This window comes from Pelobates fuscus, chromosome 6, assembly GCF_036172605.1.
Source record: "Pelobates fuscus isolate aPelFus1 chromosome 6, aPelFus1.pri, whole genome shotgun sequence".
NCBI classification, from domain to species: domain Eukaryota; kingdom Metazoa; phylum Chordata; class Amphibia; order Anura; family Pelobatidae; genus Pelobates; species Pelobates fuscus.
In genome coordinates, this window is record NC_086322.1 from 211,383,540 (window position 1) to 211,402,613 (window position 19,074).

At 39.5% G+C, this 19,074-nt stretch overlaps 1 protein-coding gene across 1 annotated transcript in view; it reads left to right on the top strand.

Moving 5' to 3' along the window:
- Positions 1-19,074, top strand: part of FRAS1 (Fraser extracellular matrix complex subunit 1) — a 425,273-nt gene that overhangs the window by 137,089 nt on the left and 269,110 nt on the right. Inside the window, exons 3-4 of the mRNA XM_063458710.1 lie at positions 8,801-8,908; positions 11,733-11,825. Of these exons, the coding sequence (XP_063314780.1) occupies positions 8,801-8,908; positions 11,733-11,825 (201 nt within the window). The remainder of the gene's footprint in view (positions 1-8,800; positions 8,909-11,732; positions 11,826-19,074) is intronic.

The window sequence follows — 19,074 nt, forward strand, 5'->3', positions numbered from 1 at the left end:
TCAATGAGTATCTGCTAGCCAAAACAACGTCCACACTACAAAGACTCCGCTCCCACACGTACTGTCAGGGCAACAAAGCGAGCAAAGCTTTAGCTTCTCTCCTACGACACAAACAAAGCTAATCTAAAATCCCATATCTAAACATGCCAGACAGCACAAAAATCTTTGATCCGCAAGAAATAAATAATAACATGGCAATGTACTACACATCGCTGTACAATCTCAAAAATTACTCCAATACGCACCAACCAACAAGCCAAGAAATACAAACATTCCTCCTGCAAGCTGCTCTCCCCACACTGACTACAAGCCAGCAAGACACCCTACAAGCCACAATCACTCTCACAGAGCTTACAGAAGCTATCATGGCCCTCCCGTCGGGGAAATCCCCGGGCCCCGATGAATTCACGAATACTTACTATAAAACCTATTCCAATACCCTGGGCCCACACCTACTCAAAGCATTAAACTACATCATAGACACAGGAACTATGGCGCCAGAAATGCTCCTAGCTCATATTGCAATAATACCGAAACCCGGAAAACCACCGACTACACCTCAAAACATGAGACCCATATCCCTGCTAAATACGGACACAAAACTCCTAGCAAAGATTTACGCAAATAGAGTATCACGCATGCTCCCCTTCCTGATACACGAAGATCAAGTGGGGTTTGTCACGGGCAGGCAGGGAGCAGACGGCACAAGGAAGCTACTCAATCTCCTGTATAGCGCGCGGTGAGGGGGGAGGCCCAGTGCATTTCTGTCGCTAGACGCTGAAAAAGCTTTTGATGGACTGCACTGGAGCTTCCTCGTGGCTGTCCTCGCAAAATTTCATTTCTCCCGAGATTCATGTCTCTAATATCGGCATTGTACTCCGCTCAAAGTGCTAGGGGAGCAAACAGTGGTTTTCAATCCACAGAGTTCCCAATCACAAATGGAACCAGACAGGGCTGCCCCCTTTCCCCCCTCCTTTATGTTTTGGCCCTAGAGCCACTGGCACACCTCATACGGAATAACATATAATTAAAGTAGGGAAAACCGAACACAAGATCACAATGTTTGCAGATGACATAATGTTATCGTTTACAAACCCACACACATCACTGCCACATGTCAAAACCCACTCATATTATAACCCTGCTCATATTATAAATTGAACATAACCAAGACAAAAGCAATGCACCTTGACAAGACAATGCACCTTGCCAGACAAGACACTTTGCACTTTAAAAACTACATACGCGTACCAATGGGACAATAATAGTCTCATATTCCTAGGTATAGACTTCCCAACCAATCCGCAATACCTCTTTCAAGCCAATTATGATATGATGGCCAAGGAAATCAAACAGCGGTTATCTACCTGGAAGGGAAAGTATATATCCTGGCTAGGCCGCATAGCGGCCATAAAAATGATTCTCCTTCCCAAATTACAGTATTTGTTCCGCACTCTACCCATCGCACTTCCACCAATTTATCTGAAAAATATACAAAAGACATTCAGTGACTACATTTGGAACTACAAAAAACCTAGAGTAGCAGCTACAATTCTCCACAGATCATTCAAAGATGGAGGTTTAGGTGTACCCAACATAGCCAAGTACTACATGGCATCGCAACTGAACCCATTAATCTCCACTCATCATATTAAAATCCAGCCGACCTGGCTTAATATAGAGGCCTCATACACGGACAATCACGCACTCACAGAACTTATGTGGCTCCCACGCCATCACAGACCCAAATACAACCACATGCTACCTACCACATCCCTAACCCTCTCTATGTGGGATGTACACCAAAAGCAAACCAGAGAATGGATTTCTATATCATGTGGGATTTCTCGGGTACAACAATTATTAGATGGCCAAAATATGCACTCATTCCTATATCTCCAAACTATGTTTGGACTGTCCAAATCTGCCTTCCTCTCCTACCTCCAAATAAAATCTTGGCTCATAAAGCAAATGCCCATAACAAATGCCGAAACAGACAAGACGGCAAACTCCCATATACAACTAATCACAGACCTTTGTACTCAACAAAAGACCCCCACAAAAATAATTTCCTCACTATATGCACTCATTACAAGACAACCTCACACTGGGAAACCCTCCTTTGTTAAAGCATGGGAGTCAGACTTCAAAGAGACACTGGACCAAACACAGTGGTCCAAAATGTACCAGGCAAACAAGACACTTACCCTATGCACTACACATATAGAGTTAACCAGAAAGATCAGTAATAACAAATAAACCGTGCTTTTAGGCGCTTTGAATATAATGTGGTGAAGAACCTGTTTCTGTTGAGCAGCTCACACACGTGTAGGTACCTCCAAACCTTAACACAATAGCATGCAAAAAAGTGGGGTAATGAAAATGAGACAGAAAGGTCACAACAAACAGAACCCAGTGGAGCGCTAATTAAATGAACTAAACTCACCCTTAAATAAAGGGATATGCCAATAGAGAGAATCTAAAAGGAAAAATGGGAACAATGGTGCAGTATATCTGGACTGGATGTTCTTAACAAAGAGCTGTATATATAACAAACTCACATGGTATAGAGCCAGGCAAAGATAGGCTCAGGTCATAAAAGCTGGGGTATTTTAAAGCAAATACCAGGCTTCTTCAATAGCTGAATGGTGGCATAAAAGCTGGGGTATTTTAAAGCAAATACCAGGCTTCTTCAATAGCTGAATGGTGGATACGTCACTTCCGCAATTACGAACATGTACAACACATGATGAACACACCTCTCCTTCCATTGGCTGATTGGGAAGGCGATAAGCACCAATAGGAAAGACGTTTGGGCTATTTAAACCGGCGGGATTTTTTGAGCAGGATACCGATTGAAAAAGCCTTTCTATAAGGCGAAACGCGTCTCGGACGAGGACTCACCATATTTTATGGACTTTTTATTTTATATTTATGTAAGTGTTTTACTACAATAAATTTTATGCTGTCTACCTGAGCCTACGTCCTGCATCTAATTTCCTGCTTAACAAAGAAGAGTAGTGCCCTCTTAAAGGCACAATATACATCACACTGAGAGCCCAGTTTACATTGGCTCTCTGAAAGGTGAGCAAGTACTTGTATTTGTTTTTCTGACATATTGGGTGAGGATAATACACTAGGACTTTGGTCCACTGTTCCCTTTCTCTCCTTTCTCTGAGGACCACCATTCAGCTATTGAAGAAGCCTGGTATTTGCTTTAAAATACCCCAGCTTTTATGACCTGAGCCTATCTTTGCCTGGCTCTATACCATGTGAGTTTGTTATATATACAGCTCTTTGTTAAGAACATCCAGTCCAGATATACTGCACCATTGTTCCCATTTTTCCTTTTAGATTCTCTCTATTGGCATATCCCTTTTTTTAACCAGAAAGATCCTCTACCGATGGTATATGGTGCCTACATGGCTCAAACACATGGACCCTAACAAGTCAGATCTGTGCTAGAGATGTAAATCAGCACCGGGAACTATGTACCACATATGGTGTACGTGCCTAAAAATCACAAGGTTCTGGGAAACAGTGGGGCAACTAATAAAGGATTCAGCAGGTGTAACAATACCATTACGGCCGGAGACCTACCTATTACAACTCCTCCCAACTGACATAACAAGAGCTGCAAAATACCTCTCCTATCATATCATAGTAGCAGCTCTTTCTACAATCAGCAGAGCCTGGCTCTCCGAGACCTCTCCTGACATAAACCTATGCATCCAAACGATACAAAACACTAAGACATACAAAATTATGGCTAGACTAACTAGACCCCCCAAACCGTTCTGGATGGGGAAGCCTGGAGGCTCTGGGAATTAGGTCTAATTAACAGAGGGGAAACAAACCCCATCCAGAACACCCACTCCTCACCCTGATACCTGAGGACCAGTACTTTCTAAGGCACATATATAACTAAGCACACCTTAATACACAACTTTGCGGCATATGAAGACAAAAATATCCTTCCCCTCCCCCCACCCCTTACCCCAACCACCCTATGTTATCTCCCACCCCTTACCCCAACCACCCTATGTTATCTCCCACCCCCCCCCCTCCCCCAAGTTCATATTCATGACTAGCACAATGAGAAGACTAAAAGAAGAGGTTACACCACCACTTGAGTTATAAGACGAAACAATGGGTTAAGATCGGCACATAAGAAATAACGCAAAAAGAAATGTGTAAAGATGCAAATGAGAATGTGCAAATTGAAGATTCTGTGGACACCATTCACTTGTCATACCCAATTGAAAACTATGTAAAACCTTGTATTGTACAATCAACTTAAAAAGAGGTACTTTTTGGAAAACTCATGTACTCAATGCTTGTAACAACCACCGTTTCTTTTCTGTAACCATTTTTATTTATCTCTTTGAAATATAAAACCAATAAAAGAAAATTAAATTAAAACAACCAAATAAGTATGCATTTCACGTTGTCTTGGACAGCTGACCATTTTGCTATGCATTAAGGACAGTTCTGCAAACAGCCTTAGTATTTAGTAACTATGGACTGTTGGCAAATATTGATGGTAAGACTCCACCTTGAATACTCAGTAAAATATTGGGTACCAGTTTTAAAGAAGGATATTGCAAAACTAGAAAAAGTACAGAGGCGAGCTACAACATTAGTAAGGAGGATAGAAAACATTAGTTATGGGTAAAGGCTAATAACACACAGACACATACAGACAGATACACATATAGACATGCATGCAGATACACAGACACACTTAATGACAAACATTTAGATACACATACAGACAAGTAGACAAACAGATTCACAGACAAAAAGATACACATACTGACACACACAGACATACAGACACACACTTATACAGACTCACACATAGACATACACACACTTACACACATACACACACAGGTATATGGATACAGACATTCTCTATCACACACACACACACACACACACACAAACTGTTAATAAACAATTGTGACTTCCCTGGGGTCCAGTGGCTCCCACTCTGACTCCCTCCTCTCCTCTGGATTTCCCTCTCCGCGGTGCCCTGTTGGCTGGGTGGAAGTGACAACTTCCTCCTAGCTCTGATATCATCACTGGCAATGGCTTTCCTGGGAACCGGTCAGCGTTGCGGCGCTTTAAGAGCGTGACTGGGCCCCAGGAAATCCATTGGGTGGCCCCAAGAGCATGGGCCATCCGATGGGCTCCTCCAATGCGGCCCTGGCGTTTTTTCCATGTGGTCGGGGCCACATGGCATCATTGGAAATAGCTACGAATGTTTCCTCCCCCCCCCCCCCCCCAACCCCCTGTCTTTTGGATCAACAGTATAAAATAAAGGGTATCATGGTTGAAATTGATGGACTTTAGTCTTTTTGTCAACCTAGACTACTATTAATCTTTGATGAAGTTTGATATACAAGAGTTGACGGTATACTGCATATTATAGGCATTTATCTTGCGCATTGTTGTGGTTTATATGCTCGCTGACAAACCTATGGAGACACATGGATGGATGGACAGATGGATCACATGCCAGTGTACCTTACAGACAGAAGATCTAGCAGAACATATTGTCATGTGATTTACTTCCAATTTACACGTGAAACATTGCTAATATTGCAATATACATAAAGTACTCGAGCCTCAGAGTGTATTGATCCAGTAGTGATATATGTAGTGCAGGTCACAGCAGGGCTGATGGCACAAGCTTACTATGAAATAGCACTGCCATCATTCTAGACCTGGCTGGCAGAAATCCATTGTTCATTATCACTGGCTCAGAGCTTGGGGGCACTGGGAGCTCTTAAACACTAGTACAGTACACGATAGGGACCCGACATTTTCTGTATGGTGAAACCTTGGTTAATCTCTGTGCAGCATATCATTATTGAATACCGTATATCAATTATTTTAGAACAAACCATTGTTCCTTTTCATATAGTTTTTATTGATTACTTCTTGTCAAAGAAGTGAGATGTAATTATTAGCTTTTTTTTATTTTATTTTTAAGGGCTTGTAAAACACAATCATAAAGCAATAGAATCCTAAAAACACATTTTGTTTGATCCTCAAGATGAGATTATTTTTAGTTTATAGTATAACAAAAACAGACACAGGTAATGTATGTGTACATAATAAAAAGTTTTTAAAATATTCTAAAAAAAAAAACAATTTTTGGGGGGGATATACACATGTAGCTGCTTGGTTATCCTGTGACCTATGTCTGCTTGATTTTTATAGAGAACTATATTGCAGAGACATAACTCTACAATTATATCCATAGAGTGAAGTTACTCATTGTAACTCTATATAGGTATTTGTACGCCTGACTGACGGACGCTCTCCACCTGTGGTCCCTTTTAGGGCAGATCATACTTGGAGCACTGCTGAAGCATTTTTAGCATGGCCTTAGTTCCATCGCCACAGCTTGTGCGTGTCTAATGATGCATATGATATGTGCTGGCTGGGGACAGTTCCGTGGGGTCATGGGAGTGGTACACCAGCGAACCAACACAGGACAGAGGGACAGGAACCTGAAATAGGTACTGCCCCAACTATATCTGGACAGTTGGGAGGTGTGCTCTCCTCATTCATACCAACACTAAACATGAAGCACCTCTATTTGGACCCAGGATCATCATGATCACACCCAACTGTATCATGGCAATTTTTACCTTCTTTACAACACACCTCTTTTAATACTACATTGCTCACATGCTTTATGTGCAGGTTCCTGTCCGCTCGCACCTCCCAAGCCTCCCCGTTCTGTCAGTCCCTGCACTGGCTTCCAGTTAAATATAGAGCTCAATTTAAAATTCTGGTGCTTGCTCACAAGTCCCTACATAATGCTGCTCCAACCTACCTATCCTCCCTAATACACAAGTATGTCCCGTCGAGGCCCCTACGCTCTGCCAAAGACCTACGTTTATCCTCTGTCCGTACTCCCACCTCTAATGCTCGCCTCCAAGATTTCTCCAGGGCTGCACCTCTTCTGTGGAACGCCCTTCCCTTCTCTGGAAGACTTTCACCCAGTCTCCACTCATTTAAAAAATCATTGAAAACTCACTTCTTCAAGAAAGCATATCAGTTAAACTGTAAGCAGGTTTTTATCCCCCACCCTCCGTGACTCATCTCCTGCAACTGTCAAAAATTACCTACTAAGCCTTCAATTAATACTTTTCTAACAACCTACTTCGTACCCCTACTTTTACCCTTGGTGTCATTTTATCCCACTCCCTCTAGAATGTAAGCTAATTGAGCAGGGCCCTCCACCTCTCTGCTCCTGTACGTCCAGTTGTCTGGTTAAAACTACATGTCTGTTAGTCCACCCTTTGTACAGCGCTACGGAATGTGATGGCGTTATATAAATAATAAAATAATAATAATAATAATAATTATACTATTGCTGCTTCCTTTTTTATATCATTGTACGGTACTTCCTCCAATTTAGTAGGGTAGAACCTAGAAAATGAATAAAAATGGAATGCAGTATATATGTACACAGATGGACATTATTAACACATTTCAGATCACTGTATACATGTTAAATAGCTGTACAATAATTATTGATAATGTTCTAGAAGTCTGTGGTTGTAGGAAACCTCAATTCTGGACCATAGTGTGATTTGCATTTTAAAATCTCTCCCAGCCAAGATGGAGCTCAGTGTGCTTAATGAATCACTGTCAGTGGACATGTATGTACGTAGTGGGGAATTTCGATGCAGCCTAATACATAACTAACCTCATTCAACCCCTGCCCCCCCCAATAATGACAGACAACTTAGTATGGATAAAACAGGCCACAGCATTTATTATAACAAAAATAAATTACTGCATAACACATCCATAACTTTATTTATTAACCCCTTAAGGACACATGACATGTGTGACATGTCATGATTCCCTTTTATTCCAGAAGTTTGGTCCTTAAGGGGTTAAATCTCTTCTTTTCTGTAACCAAAATTGTTAGACATAAATAAGCATAAATTAACATATATACATATATAACTCAACACATAGTGTTATACAGTGACCCAACCGTCCTTGCCAATAAACATACAGTGGTTCCTAATCACCACTTCCTCTCACCTCCCCCCTCGTCATAAATCCTATCTTTCCAATGCCCGTCATCAGCCGACCTTATCCACGCTCGATGGGCACGACACCTCTGGCAACCTAATGGCAACCTAATGTTAACCGTTTGAAGCAGGGGAGGTTGAGACCTGCCAACTTATTAAACTCACTCCATCCATAAACATAACTCCTCAAACTCAATTGGCAAGGACATACCCCCGGCTAGCTGAGACTAACTATACTAAAGGGGCGAAGCTGGCACTGAGGTAGGACCTCCCCCCCACTAACTCACATATAATATAATCCCACCCACAAGTTCTTCCCAAGACACTCCCATGCATCTATCCCCACACTCCTACATGTGCCCTAGTCTGCTTAGCTGCGCTATCTCCCCAGGGCCTTTTGCATGGTAAATCAAACAATAATTAGTAATAACATGTGAAGAGTGCGCTTTAATGTGGGTAAAATTGAGTTAAAGAAACTGAATCACTGATTGTATTTTTATTGCATAACACAAAATGTATTCCTCAATTTGATGTCTTCAAAATCAATTTTCTAAAACCTATATTATGTGTGCACATAATTGCGTAACCTGTACATTTTGTATTCTGTAAGAGTAACATATTTCGATGTTTAAAGCCCTATGAAAACAATTAGGCATTTTGTCTTTGGCTGTGTTTGATGTATGTAATACAGTTTAGATTGATCTCTGTATGTTTTTTTTCTGTAATTACAGAACAATACTGAATGGAAGCCAGACTCTTGCACGGACTGCACTTGCCATAATGACATTGTCGTTTGTGAAAACACCAATTGCAGAGACCCGCAGTGCGACTACTCAAAGGTATATCTATTAATTAGCACCCATTGATCAAATCAGTTGTGCTGTGACTTCTTACCACCATTGTATCTACTAAACTCCAGTCTAGTCCAGAGTACCAGAGTTTCCCCATATCTATCTATTCCCCAGTAATGATTACATTCTCAAATAGGTAAATTGTATGTGAATGTGTGGGGTATACTTTAACCCCTTAAGGACGCAAGACGGTTCAGGACCGTCATCGGCATTTTTGCGTTGCCGACCGACGACGGTCCTGAACCGTCCTAAATTTAAAATGTACTTACCCGATCGCCGTCGTTCCCCCGGCGGCGATCGGCGTTGCTCCCGTTGTGGGGAGACTGCCTGCAGCCCAGACAGTCTCCCCATGGCGGATTAGGACCCCTGGGGCCATGTGATCGCCCAACAGGGCGACCACATGGTCACAATAGGTGTCCTAGACTCTGCCTGCAGGGGGACTGTCTGTGCTGACAGGCAGTCTCCCTGCAACTGTAAAATCATAAAAAAATTTAAAGTGAAAGGTAATAAAAAAAAAATATTATTATATATGTGTATATATATATGATATATAGACATATATTATACCTATATAATATATGTCTATATATCATATATATAATGCCATGCTAAGTGTATTTTTATATTAATATGTACATATATTAATATAAAAATACACTTATAATTAATTTACACACGTATATATATAATATATATAATAACTATATATATATTGTATATATATATTATTATAAAATACGAATAATAAATAATTTAAATTAAATTAAAAAAATTAAAAATAATAATAAAAATTAAAAAAAAATTATATATCTATACGAAATGTTATTCTAACTGTATTTTGATATTAATATATATATATTTATATCAAAATACACTTAGAATGAAATTGTATATATATCTATGTATATATAAATAAATAAAAAGAATACGAACTATTCATATGTCCACATACAAAATGACATAAATAATTATATAAATATACACGTAGACTTCAAATATATAAATATGCATATATATTTAAATTCTACGTGCGTATTTATGTAATATTTTTACATAATTAAGTTATTTTATTGATTGCAATTTAAGGGACCTGCCTGCCAACCCAGGCCAAAAGTCTAGAGAATTTAATTTGCTAGCACTGTATTTTACCCTGTAACGTTCTACGACACCCTAAAACCTGTACATGGGGGGTACTGTTTTACTCGGGAGACTTTGCTGAACACAAATATTAGTGATTCAAAACAGTAAAACATATCACAGCGATGATATTGTCAGTGAAAGTGACTTTTTTTGCATTTTTCACACATAAACAGCACGTTTACTGATGATATAATTGTTGTGATACATTTTCCAGTTTTGAAACACTAATATTTGTGTTCAGCAAAGTCTCCTGAGTATAACAGTACCCCCCATGTACAGGTTTTATAGCGTTTTTGAAAGTTACAGGGTCAAATATATGGGTCAAATATTTTTACATTGAAAATGGCCAGGTTGGTTACGTTGCCTTTGAGAGCGTATGGTAGCCCAGGAATGAGAATTACCCCCATGATGGCATACCATTTGCGAAAGAAGACAACCCAAGGTATTGCAAATGGGGTATGACCAGTCTTTTTTAGTAACCACTTGGTCACAAACACTGGCCAAAATTAGCGTTCAATTTAGTTTTTTACTTTTTTCACACACAAACAAATATGAACGCTAACTTTGGCCAGTGTTTGCGACTAAGTGGCTACTAAAAAAGTCTGGACATACCCCATATTGAATACCCTGGGTTGTCTACTTTAAAAAAAATATGTACATGTGGGGTGTTATTCAGCGATTTATGACAGATAATAGTGTTACAATGTCACTATTGATACATTTTAAAAATATATGTTTTGAAACCGCAATATCCTACTTGTACTTATAGCCCTATAACATGCAAAAAAATAGCAAAAAGCATGTAAACACTGGGTATTTTTAAACTCAGGACAAAATTTTGAATCTATTTAGCAGTTTTTTTCATTCACTTTTGTAGATGAATAAAAGATTTTTCACATAAAAGTCAAAAAACATGTATTTTTTTCAATTTTTCATCATATTTTTTCATTTTTTTAAAATTAAATTACATGAGATTATATAAATAATGGTATGTAAAGAAAGCCCCTTTTGTCCTGAAAAAAACAATATATAATTTGTATATGAACAGTAAATGAGAGAGCGGAAAATTACAGCTAAACACAAACACCACAAAAGTGTAAAAAGATGCCTGGTCGCAAATGTACAACATCGCAAAAAAAGTCCAGTCCTTAAGGGGTTAATAGATGCACAATTGGCTCTGTTAGGGAGCTGGTGTTTGATCTTCACTAATTCACTGAGCTGCTAATAAACAGATTTTCAGAATTATCCCAATTCTTTATTTTCTGATTAGAACATTTTCTCCTGTCTCCTAATAGTATCTTGTCTGCTCTCATATTAGTCCATCTTTTATAAACTTTCATCTATTGACATCATTGAAGTAATTGTAAGATTGTATAACAGAGTGGGGGGGAGGGAAGGGTAGGGATATAGACACTTCTAAAAAATGTGTGTTTACTGATCTTTTGTTGGGTAGATGCTTTATTTAGGTCCAGTAAGGGCATTTTGCATAGCTTGCCAAATTGACATGTATAAATTGCTATCAGCATAATTTCTACTCCATCTTCCAATTTCTTGCACAAATAGAAGATGAAATCTTTCATTGCACAAGTTTTGTTTTAACGCATTTAATAATAAAACGTCTGCTCCAAATCAGTGATCCAAATAATCTCATTGCGACTTGTTTATTATTTAGGGAGAAATTCTCCGGATTGAGCAAAACAAATGTTGTCCTGAATGTGCCTCCAGAAGTCATGGGTATTGCCAGTACGAAGAAATGGTCTACGCTGTGAGTTTATTTCCGTACATAAATCATTTACGTTGCCCTTGCTTAAAATATTTACAGATGTGGGATATCTGGCTGTACTTAAGCTGCAACACTTCATTAAAAACATATTTAATTTGAGGTATCTTTAAAAAATATATATCTTTGTCTAACTGTTAAGATGCTCCGGATTTGCAAATTAATTCCAAAATTTAAAATAATAATAATAATAATAATAATAATAATAAAAAAGGATTTACTAAATGCAACCCCCTGGGATATGTATGGCGCAAATTACTTTATTTTTTATTTTTTTTAATTTATGTGTATGTGTGCACATTTGCCAGATAATTATAAGATTTTAGGTTAGACTATAAATACAGCGGTACATCTGATGGTAATATGGATTGCTCAAAATATATATAACATTCCAACTTTAGATGTTTTTACCTTATTTTCTTAACCCATATAAAGTGATCCAGGGACATTGTACTTGGTGCATGAATCCAAACTAAACACCCTTGGCCACTCCCAAACCATATCCAATAACTCTGCAGCCCCTTCTTTCAACAGCTGCCTCTTATAGCATTAGGGAGGTTAGGGAACAACAGCACCATGTTTCTTCCTCTGTCACAATATGATACATCACAGGAGTCAGAGCACACATGATCTCATGCATAGCACTGACATTGCTCAATGAATTTAAAGTCGTAAAATGAGTTCATGCATTTCAGCACATCCTATTTCTAATCGTTGAGACTAGATACTCACTCCGCACAGATTTAAAAAAAAAAAAAGGCTAAATGCTCTCACCAGACCACTGGCTCACCACTGGCTTATATTCAGGTCATATTGTGAAGTGACTTAGCTATGAGATGACCCACTGGGCAATAAATCATTTCTGCAGGCTACAGACAAGGGGCAGAGGGATAGCACCCACTCCAGCAAAGCCCATAGTGGGATCCAATTACAGTAAAGAATAAGCATATGGGATAAATGGAAGAGGGTAAATTATTCCAAACATTTATAAAGCTTTGTAAAGTCTAAAACATTCTATTGAGCTCGGAGACATAACATACTAGCTTATGTAAACCGGAGAGCTCGGTGGTATGTGAAAATAGTCTAGAGAGTTGGCAGACCTCTTGGCATGTTTCAGAAATTCTCTTGAAATTTGTTGGAGCACTTGTGCTCTTTGTGCAAACACAATAAAAAAAAAAGTGCAACTTGTTTATTAAAATTAAAGTGTTAACATAAATAGAAGGGACAAGAGAAAAAAAACAATAATTAAATAGGCATCTTGTTACAATGATCTGGTATGCATTGCTCTAGAAGTGTGTGCAATATTAGAATAAACAACCGAACCAGTCTACTTTTCCCCCTCCTTTTTTCCTTCTCTCTCATCTTCTCTTTCCCTCTCACTTTCATCCAGCTACCCTCTCTTTTTTTTTTTTTTGGTCTATGATGATAATTTTCTATCTTCAATTTTGTAGAAGATATATATATATCTAGTGACTCCTGGTGTTCCGGGTTCTGTCATTGTCTGGTGTGAGCTGAGAAAAAAAAAATTCCTTTTTTTGTTTTTGTCTTTTCTTTTTCTTTTATTATATATGTATACAATTTGCAAACATTTTAATTTAAAAATAAATAAATAAACAAAACATTCTTACAAAAATGTGGTATGTATACTTGTAGTCTAAAAACAAAACATTAAGCCAGTGTCTAGTGCAATCAATTTGTAGCTCATTAGAGATGGTGTACATACTACATCCAAAAGAGACAGTTTTTATTCACTGTAAAGTTACATAGCTGAAAATAGACTTGCATCCATCAAGTTCAGCCTTCCTCACATTTGTTTTTTGCTGTTGATCCAAAAGAAGGCAAAAAACCCAGTCTGAAGCGCTTCCAATTTTGCAACAAACTAGGAAAAAAAATTCCTTCTTGACCCCAAAATGGCAGTCAGATATGTCCTTGGATCAAGCAGCTATTACCCCACTAATTAGAAATTATATCTTTCAATGTTATGTTTTTGCAAGTATTTATCCAATTGCTGTTTAAACATCTGTATGGACTCTGATAAAACCACATCTTCAGGCAGAGAGTTCTCACTGTAAAAAAAACCCTTTTCTTTGCCTTAGATGAAATCTCCTTTCTTCCAGCCTAAATGTGTGACCTCGTGTCCTATGTATAGCCCTGTTTATGAATAGATTTCCAGATAAAGGTTTGTACTGGCCCCGAATATATTTGTATAAAGTTATCATATCCCCTCTCAGGCGCCGATTTTCCAAACTAAAAAGATTGAAATCTTTTAACCTTTCTTCATAACTAAAATGCTCCATTCCTTTTATCAATTATGTAGCCGTAAGGGAAAAATGAATGGCTACATTTAGGCAAATATACAAGATTTGGTAAAATTCTACACCTCCTCTATAGTCATTTCTAGTTCATTTTGCAGTTTGATTCATGACTCACTACAGTTTGTTTTTTACGATGTGCAGCACCCTCTAAACCCCTGATTTCCTCCTGTAATACTTCTGTATTGACCCTCATGTGACTGGGACACCTACGGGTGCTCTTATACAACTATTTTAATTCTTACTTTTTTCCATACTTATCTACAATTGATCTAATTGTTTCCCTGTGTATATTTCTCATTCCTCATACATTGTTCTATTCAGTATCTTTACAAAGCACTATATAATTTCCCCAACATTAATTATATAGAGGATAGAGAACGGTGAAATGTGTATTTATTTAATAAATCACACGACTGAAGGTTATATGGTTTATGAATGCCTTCATTATCCCAATATAGCATCATTTTCCCTTAAAGACAATAGAAAAAATAGAGATATCAGGTGTATTGAATAACAAATATTAGGGATTGGCAACTACATACATACACAAGCGTCTATAAATGAGTGGTAGCTCAAAAGGGTAAAAAAGTATGTGCGCTCAGAAATAAATATATCAATAAAGGACTAATGCATATACTAAGATTTAGCACTTGTACAAAAATTGTATGTATTTATTTAAAATTCAAACAGAATATTGAGTCAAATAAAAAATCACAATGTGTGTAAATAAATATCACACAATACTAAGTGTGCATGGATCCACTATGGTGAACGTTGTATCAATTAACTTACTCTATATAACACAAAACAAAGTGTAGTGCAGACGCTAATCTGTCACTTGACTCTGTGTAAAGAGTACAAAGTATCCCATACGGTATCAGAAGCAGCTGCAAAATAAATCATTCATAAAAATAAAAAGCTAATCTAAAAAGGATATACAACAAAAAAATATATATACACAACAAAAAACTAAATACATAAACAGAAATAAAGAGTACCTGCCTCGGTGTGGGCCCCCCACCGAGGTGATGGAGGGAAAAAAAACCCCCGAAACAAGGAAAGGGTATTAAAGAGAATTCTATGCCGTCAGTATCTGCTGCACTTCAAACAAGGGGGGTCCATCGAGAAATGGTGAGATGCACCGCGGTCGGGATCTTCGAAAAAGACCGCGGTGAACGCTGTAATGGACCACTCCCCCAGGCACCTGGTAAGTCACTAGAGATGTGACTAAAAGGAACGAATATACCGCGGTCGGGATCTTCTCAAAAGACCGCGGTATGGTTGAAATGAAGCAGCCTAGAATATAAAGTCCCCGGCTTCACTGTGTCCGGACTCTCCTTGAAGTGACAAGCTAGAGCAGCAGAAAACTACAATGTGTTTCATTCCTTTCATTGTTTGATGCTGAAAGACATGGGAACTGCCAGATAATTGTAATTCCTGAAATGCCCTGTCATTTTCCCTTAATACACGATTCAGTGTTATATAACTTTAACAAGATTTTATAAAATTAGGGTTATGGCTAGTACTACAGAGTGGCTTAATTTTGACTCTTGGGCTAGAGATATCCTCAGGGTAGTGTTAGTGTTCATTTAAATTCGGTTGGAGCCTTGGTACATGCATGTCTGAGCCAGCTCAATATTATTGGGAGGAAGATTCCGAAATAATATCTTCTTATTGCAGATGGTGTTCTTAATTCAACCTTCTCTTGGTATGACAGCATTGTGCTCTATTTTGCTTCCCCGTGCGTATCATGGCATATCATATCAGTCCCAGGAGAGGGCCTGACTTAAAGGAACACTATCGGGTCAGGAACACAAACATGTATTCCTGACCCTATAGTATTAAAACCACCAACTAGCCCCCCTACCCCTTCCATGCCTCTCTAAATATAGTAAACCATTTACTTTTATTGCAGTCTGCTTCTGCTGGCTCTGCCTGCTTGGCTGACATCATCAGAAGTGTTATTCAAAGCCAATCACAATGCTTTCTCATAGGCAAGGAGGCAGATCAGGGGCAGAGCCAGAACACGTCAAACACAGCCCTGGCCAATCATCATCTCCTCATAGAAATGCATTGAATCCATGCATCTCTATGATGAAAGTTCACTGTCTGCATGCAGAGGGTGGAGACACTGAATGACAGTACTGCTTACTGTGCAGCACTGTCCCAGAAAGCACCTCTAGCAGCCATCTGATAAGTGGCCAGTGGAGGTATCACTAGGCTGTGATGTAAACATTCAGGGCTGGACTGGGAATGAAAACCAGCCCTGGAAATAATTGTATACCAACCCAACAGCATACAAACTAATACACTGCTCCCCCACCCCGTCCCTCCACTCAAATACACTACTCCCCTTCGCCCTTCCCTTTCCTCAGAAAACACACAATTTATGAAACACCCCAAAATACACACGAAAACCCTACAAAAGTTACATCCCCAGATAACCCCGATCTGGGTGACCAACATATCCAATAATCACCCAGATCGGTTCAAGGGTTCGAGATTTCCATGGAAGTCAAATATTTGACCGACTGTGCACATGGTCCTATGCCCAAGACAGTTCCATGAAATCAGGGCTAGCGGTCGGTAAACTTTGGTAACACAAAATCAAAGTTTAAACGGATTCACGAACTGAGGAAGAAAAAGGTTTGTGGGAAGGCAAAATAGGGGTTTGTCACATAGCTCCCCCCCAGTTCCATGGGACGGCATACCCGCCTAGGCCCCAATGGGTTGGCTTGGGGATGTCCGGTCAAGTTGGTTATTTTTCTAGCTCCAGAAAGTGCCGAACCAGGGAAACCCAGGGCAAGCCACTAATGGCGGTTAGGGAGATTTAACTCCCGAACAGGGTCTTTGTATATTGTATATGTATATTCCTATTTGTCCTATTTGTCTTTGTATATGGCCCATAGTCAGTGGACAGGAGACTAGCGTCCACACTCCTCCAGGAGATCGTGGCGAACATCCAGGCAGAGAGGCATTCGTCACACCCTCCCTCTCACTCCCCCCAATTTAATACATTGCTCTTCCCCCTCCCATAATGTAATACACAGCCCCCTTCTCCAATTGAATATGTTCCGCCCTCTCCCCAATTTAATACACTGCCCCCTCCCCCCAATTTAATACCTTGCTCTTGCATATTGCCTCAATTAAATACACTGCCCTCCCCCAATTCAATACACTACCCTCCCCCTCACTCCCCCAATGTAATACACTGCCCCTCCCCCCAATTTAATACATTGCTCTCCCCCATTGCCACAATTAAATATAGCCCTCCCCCAATTCAATACACTACTCTCCCGCTCACTCCCCCAATTCAATACATTCCTCCCCCCATTGCCCCAATTAAATACACTGCCCTCCCTCTATTCAATGGATTCTCTCCCCTCTACCCCTAATTTAATTCACTGCCCACCCTCTCAATTTAAAACACTGCCCACCCCCCTAATTAAATACACTACAGGAAGGTCCTCCAAGCCACTCCTCCATAACCTCAAGATGAGCCCTCCTCCAGTTCCAGTCCGGCCTGCACAATTCTCTACTCAAGCAGGGACTGCGAGCAGGAGGTAAGGGGGAGTGGCTGGGCTGGTCTGTCAGCCATTCTGCGCACTGAAGTGCCTCTGCCGCTCGATATGACTGCATACGCTGTATGCTCATATCCGATGGCCATCAAGGACCAATACTTTAAGATCCTGCAGCCACTGGCAGGTCGCTGGAGCACACGATCGGCCGCACAGTTAGAAAAGTCAATCGTTCCTATCTTGCGGCTGATCACAGCCGCAGCACAAAGTGGCCCCAGGGCAGGCGGCCTATCGGGAAATTTCCCGGTATCCTGGTTGGCCAGTCCGTTTCTCTGAAAACACAGTGTTTACTGCAAAAAGTGTGAAGGGAATGATTCTACTCACCAGAAAAAATACAATAAGCTGTAGTTGTTCTGGTGACTATAGTGTCTCTTTAATGGCAGCACCTGCAAATCATTAATTGTCCTGGTGTATAACTCGTACCAAACTCAGACTGGCCAGGCCCAATGCACTGCACTGTGTCTGCAAGAAGGGGGTTACTTTACACAAGAGGAGAGGTGCAGTAAGGGCAAAACAGAGACTGCCAAGGGATAAACAGGTCCAACCTTCGTCACTGTTTTAAGCTACACGTCCAATGATGCTTTGCCAGGCTGCCAGCATTCATTATGGCTCTAAGAGCATTCTGGTGAATGTAGTCTTCAACATTTGGAGTTCCGAATTTGCATACCACAGACATAGCCGGATATGGGGTCCTTGCCCTATAGAGAATAAAAGGTGTGTAATTATCAAACTGACACCCACACTTGTCATCCCTCTTGTAACTTGCTTATATGGTTAGACAAACACCTCCACTCTTCCTTGTCTATTACAGAAGACATTTTGCCGTACACTGAATGCCACATTGTCTGTGTTTGTTGTATTCCCTTATTCTATAGTAATACTTGTAATATGTTAGAAGAATCCAACATCTGTTAACAATTTGTTATTTGTTCGGGATGAATTATTGTGAAGAGGATAAAACTGTTGTAATAGCAGGAGTTCTGCATTATACATTATTGCCTTAGGCAGGTGCAATGCATAGAAAAGATAAGGCATGACAGATTAGTGCGTTAGTGTGATTTTGGCAGCTGGAGCACATAAGCATTGTCAAGGATGGAAGTGAATGTCTTGCTTTCTCTCTGAAGCCGCTTCTTTGCTGTAATCATGACTTGTCTGTCTGCCTGTAATGGAATATAACTTTTTTTTTTCTTTTGTATATCATTTTATTAAGCAACAAGAATACAATACAAATCAGAATATCCATCCTACAAAGTTTGGTGTTTAGACAAATAATGAGTTAAGATATTTAGTCAATGCTTTGTATTTAAATATTTAAATATGAAACACACGTTTCATATTGGA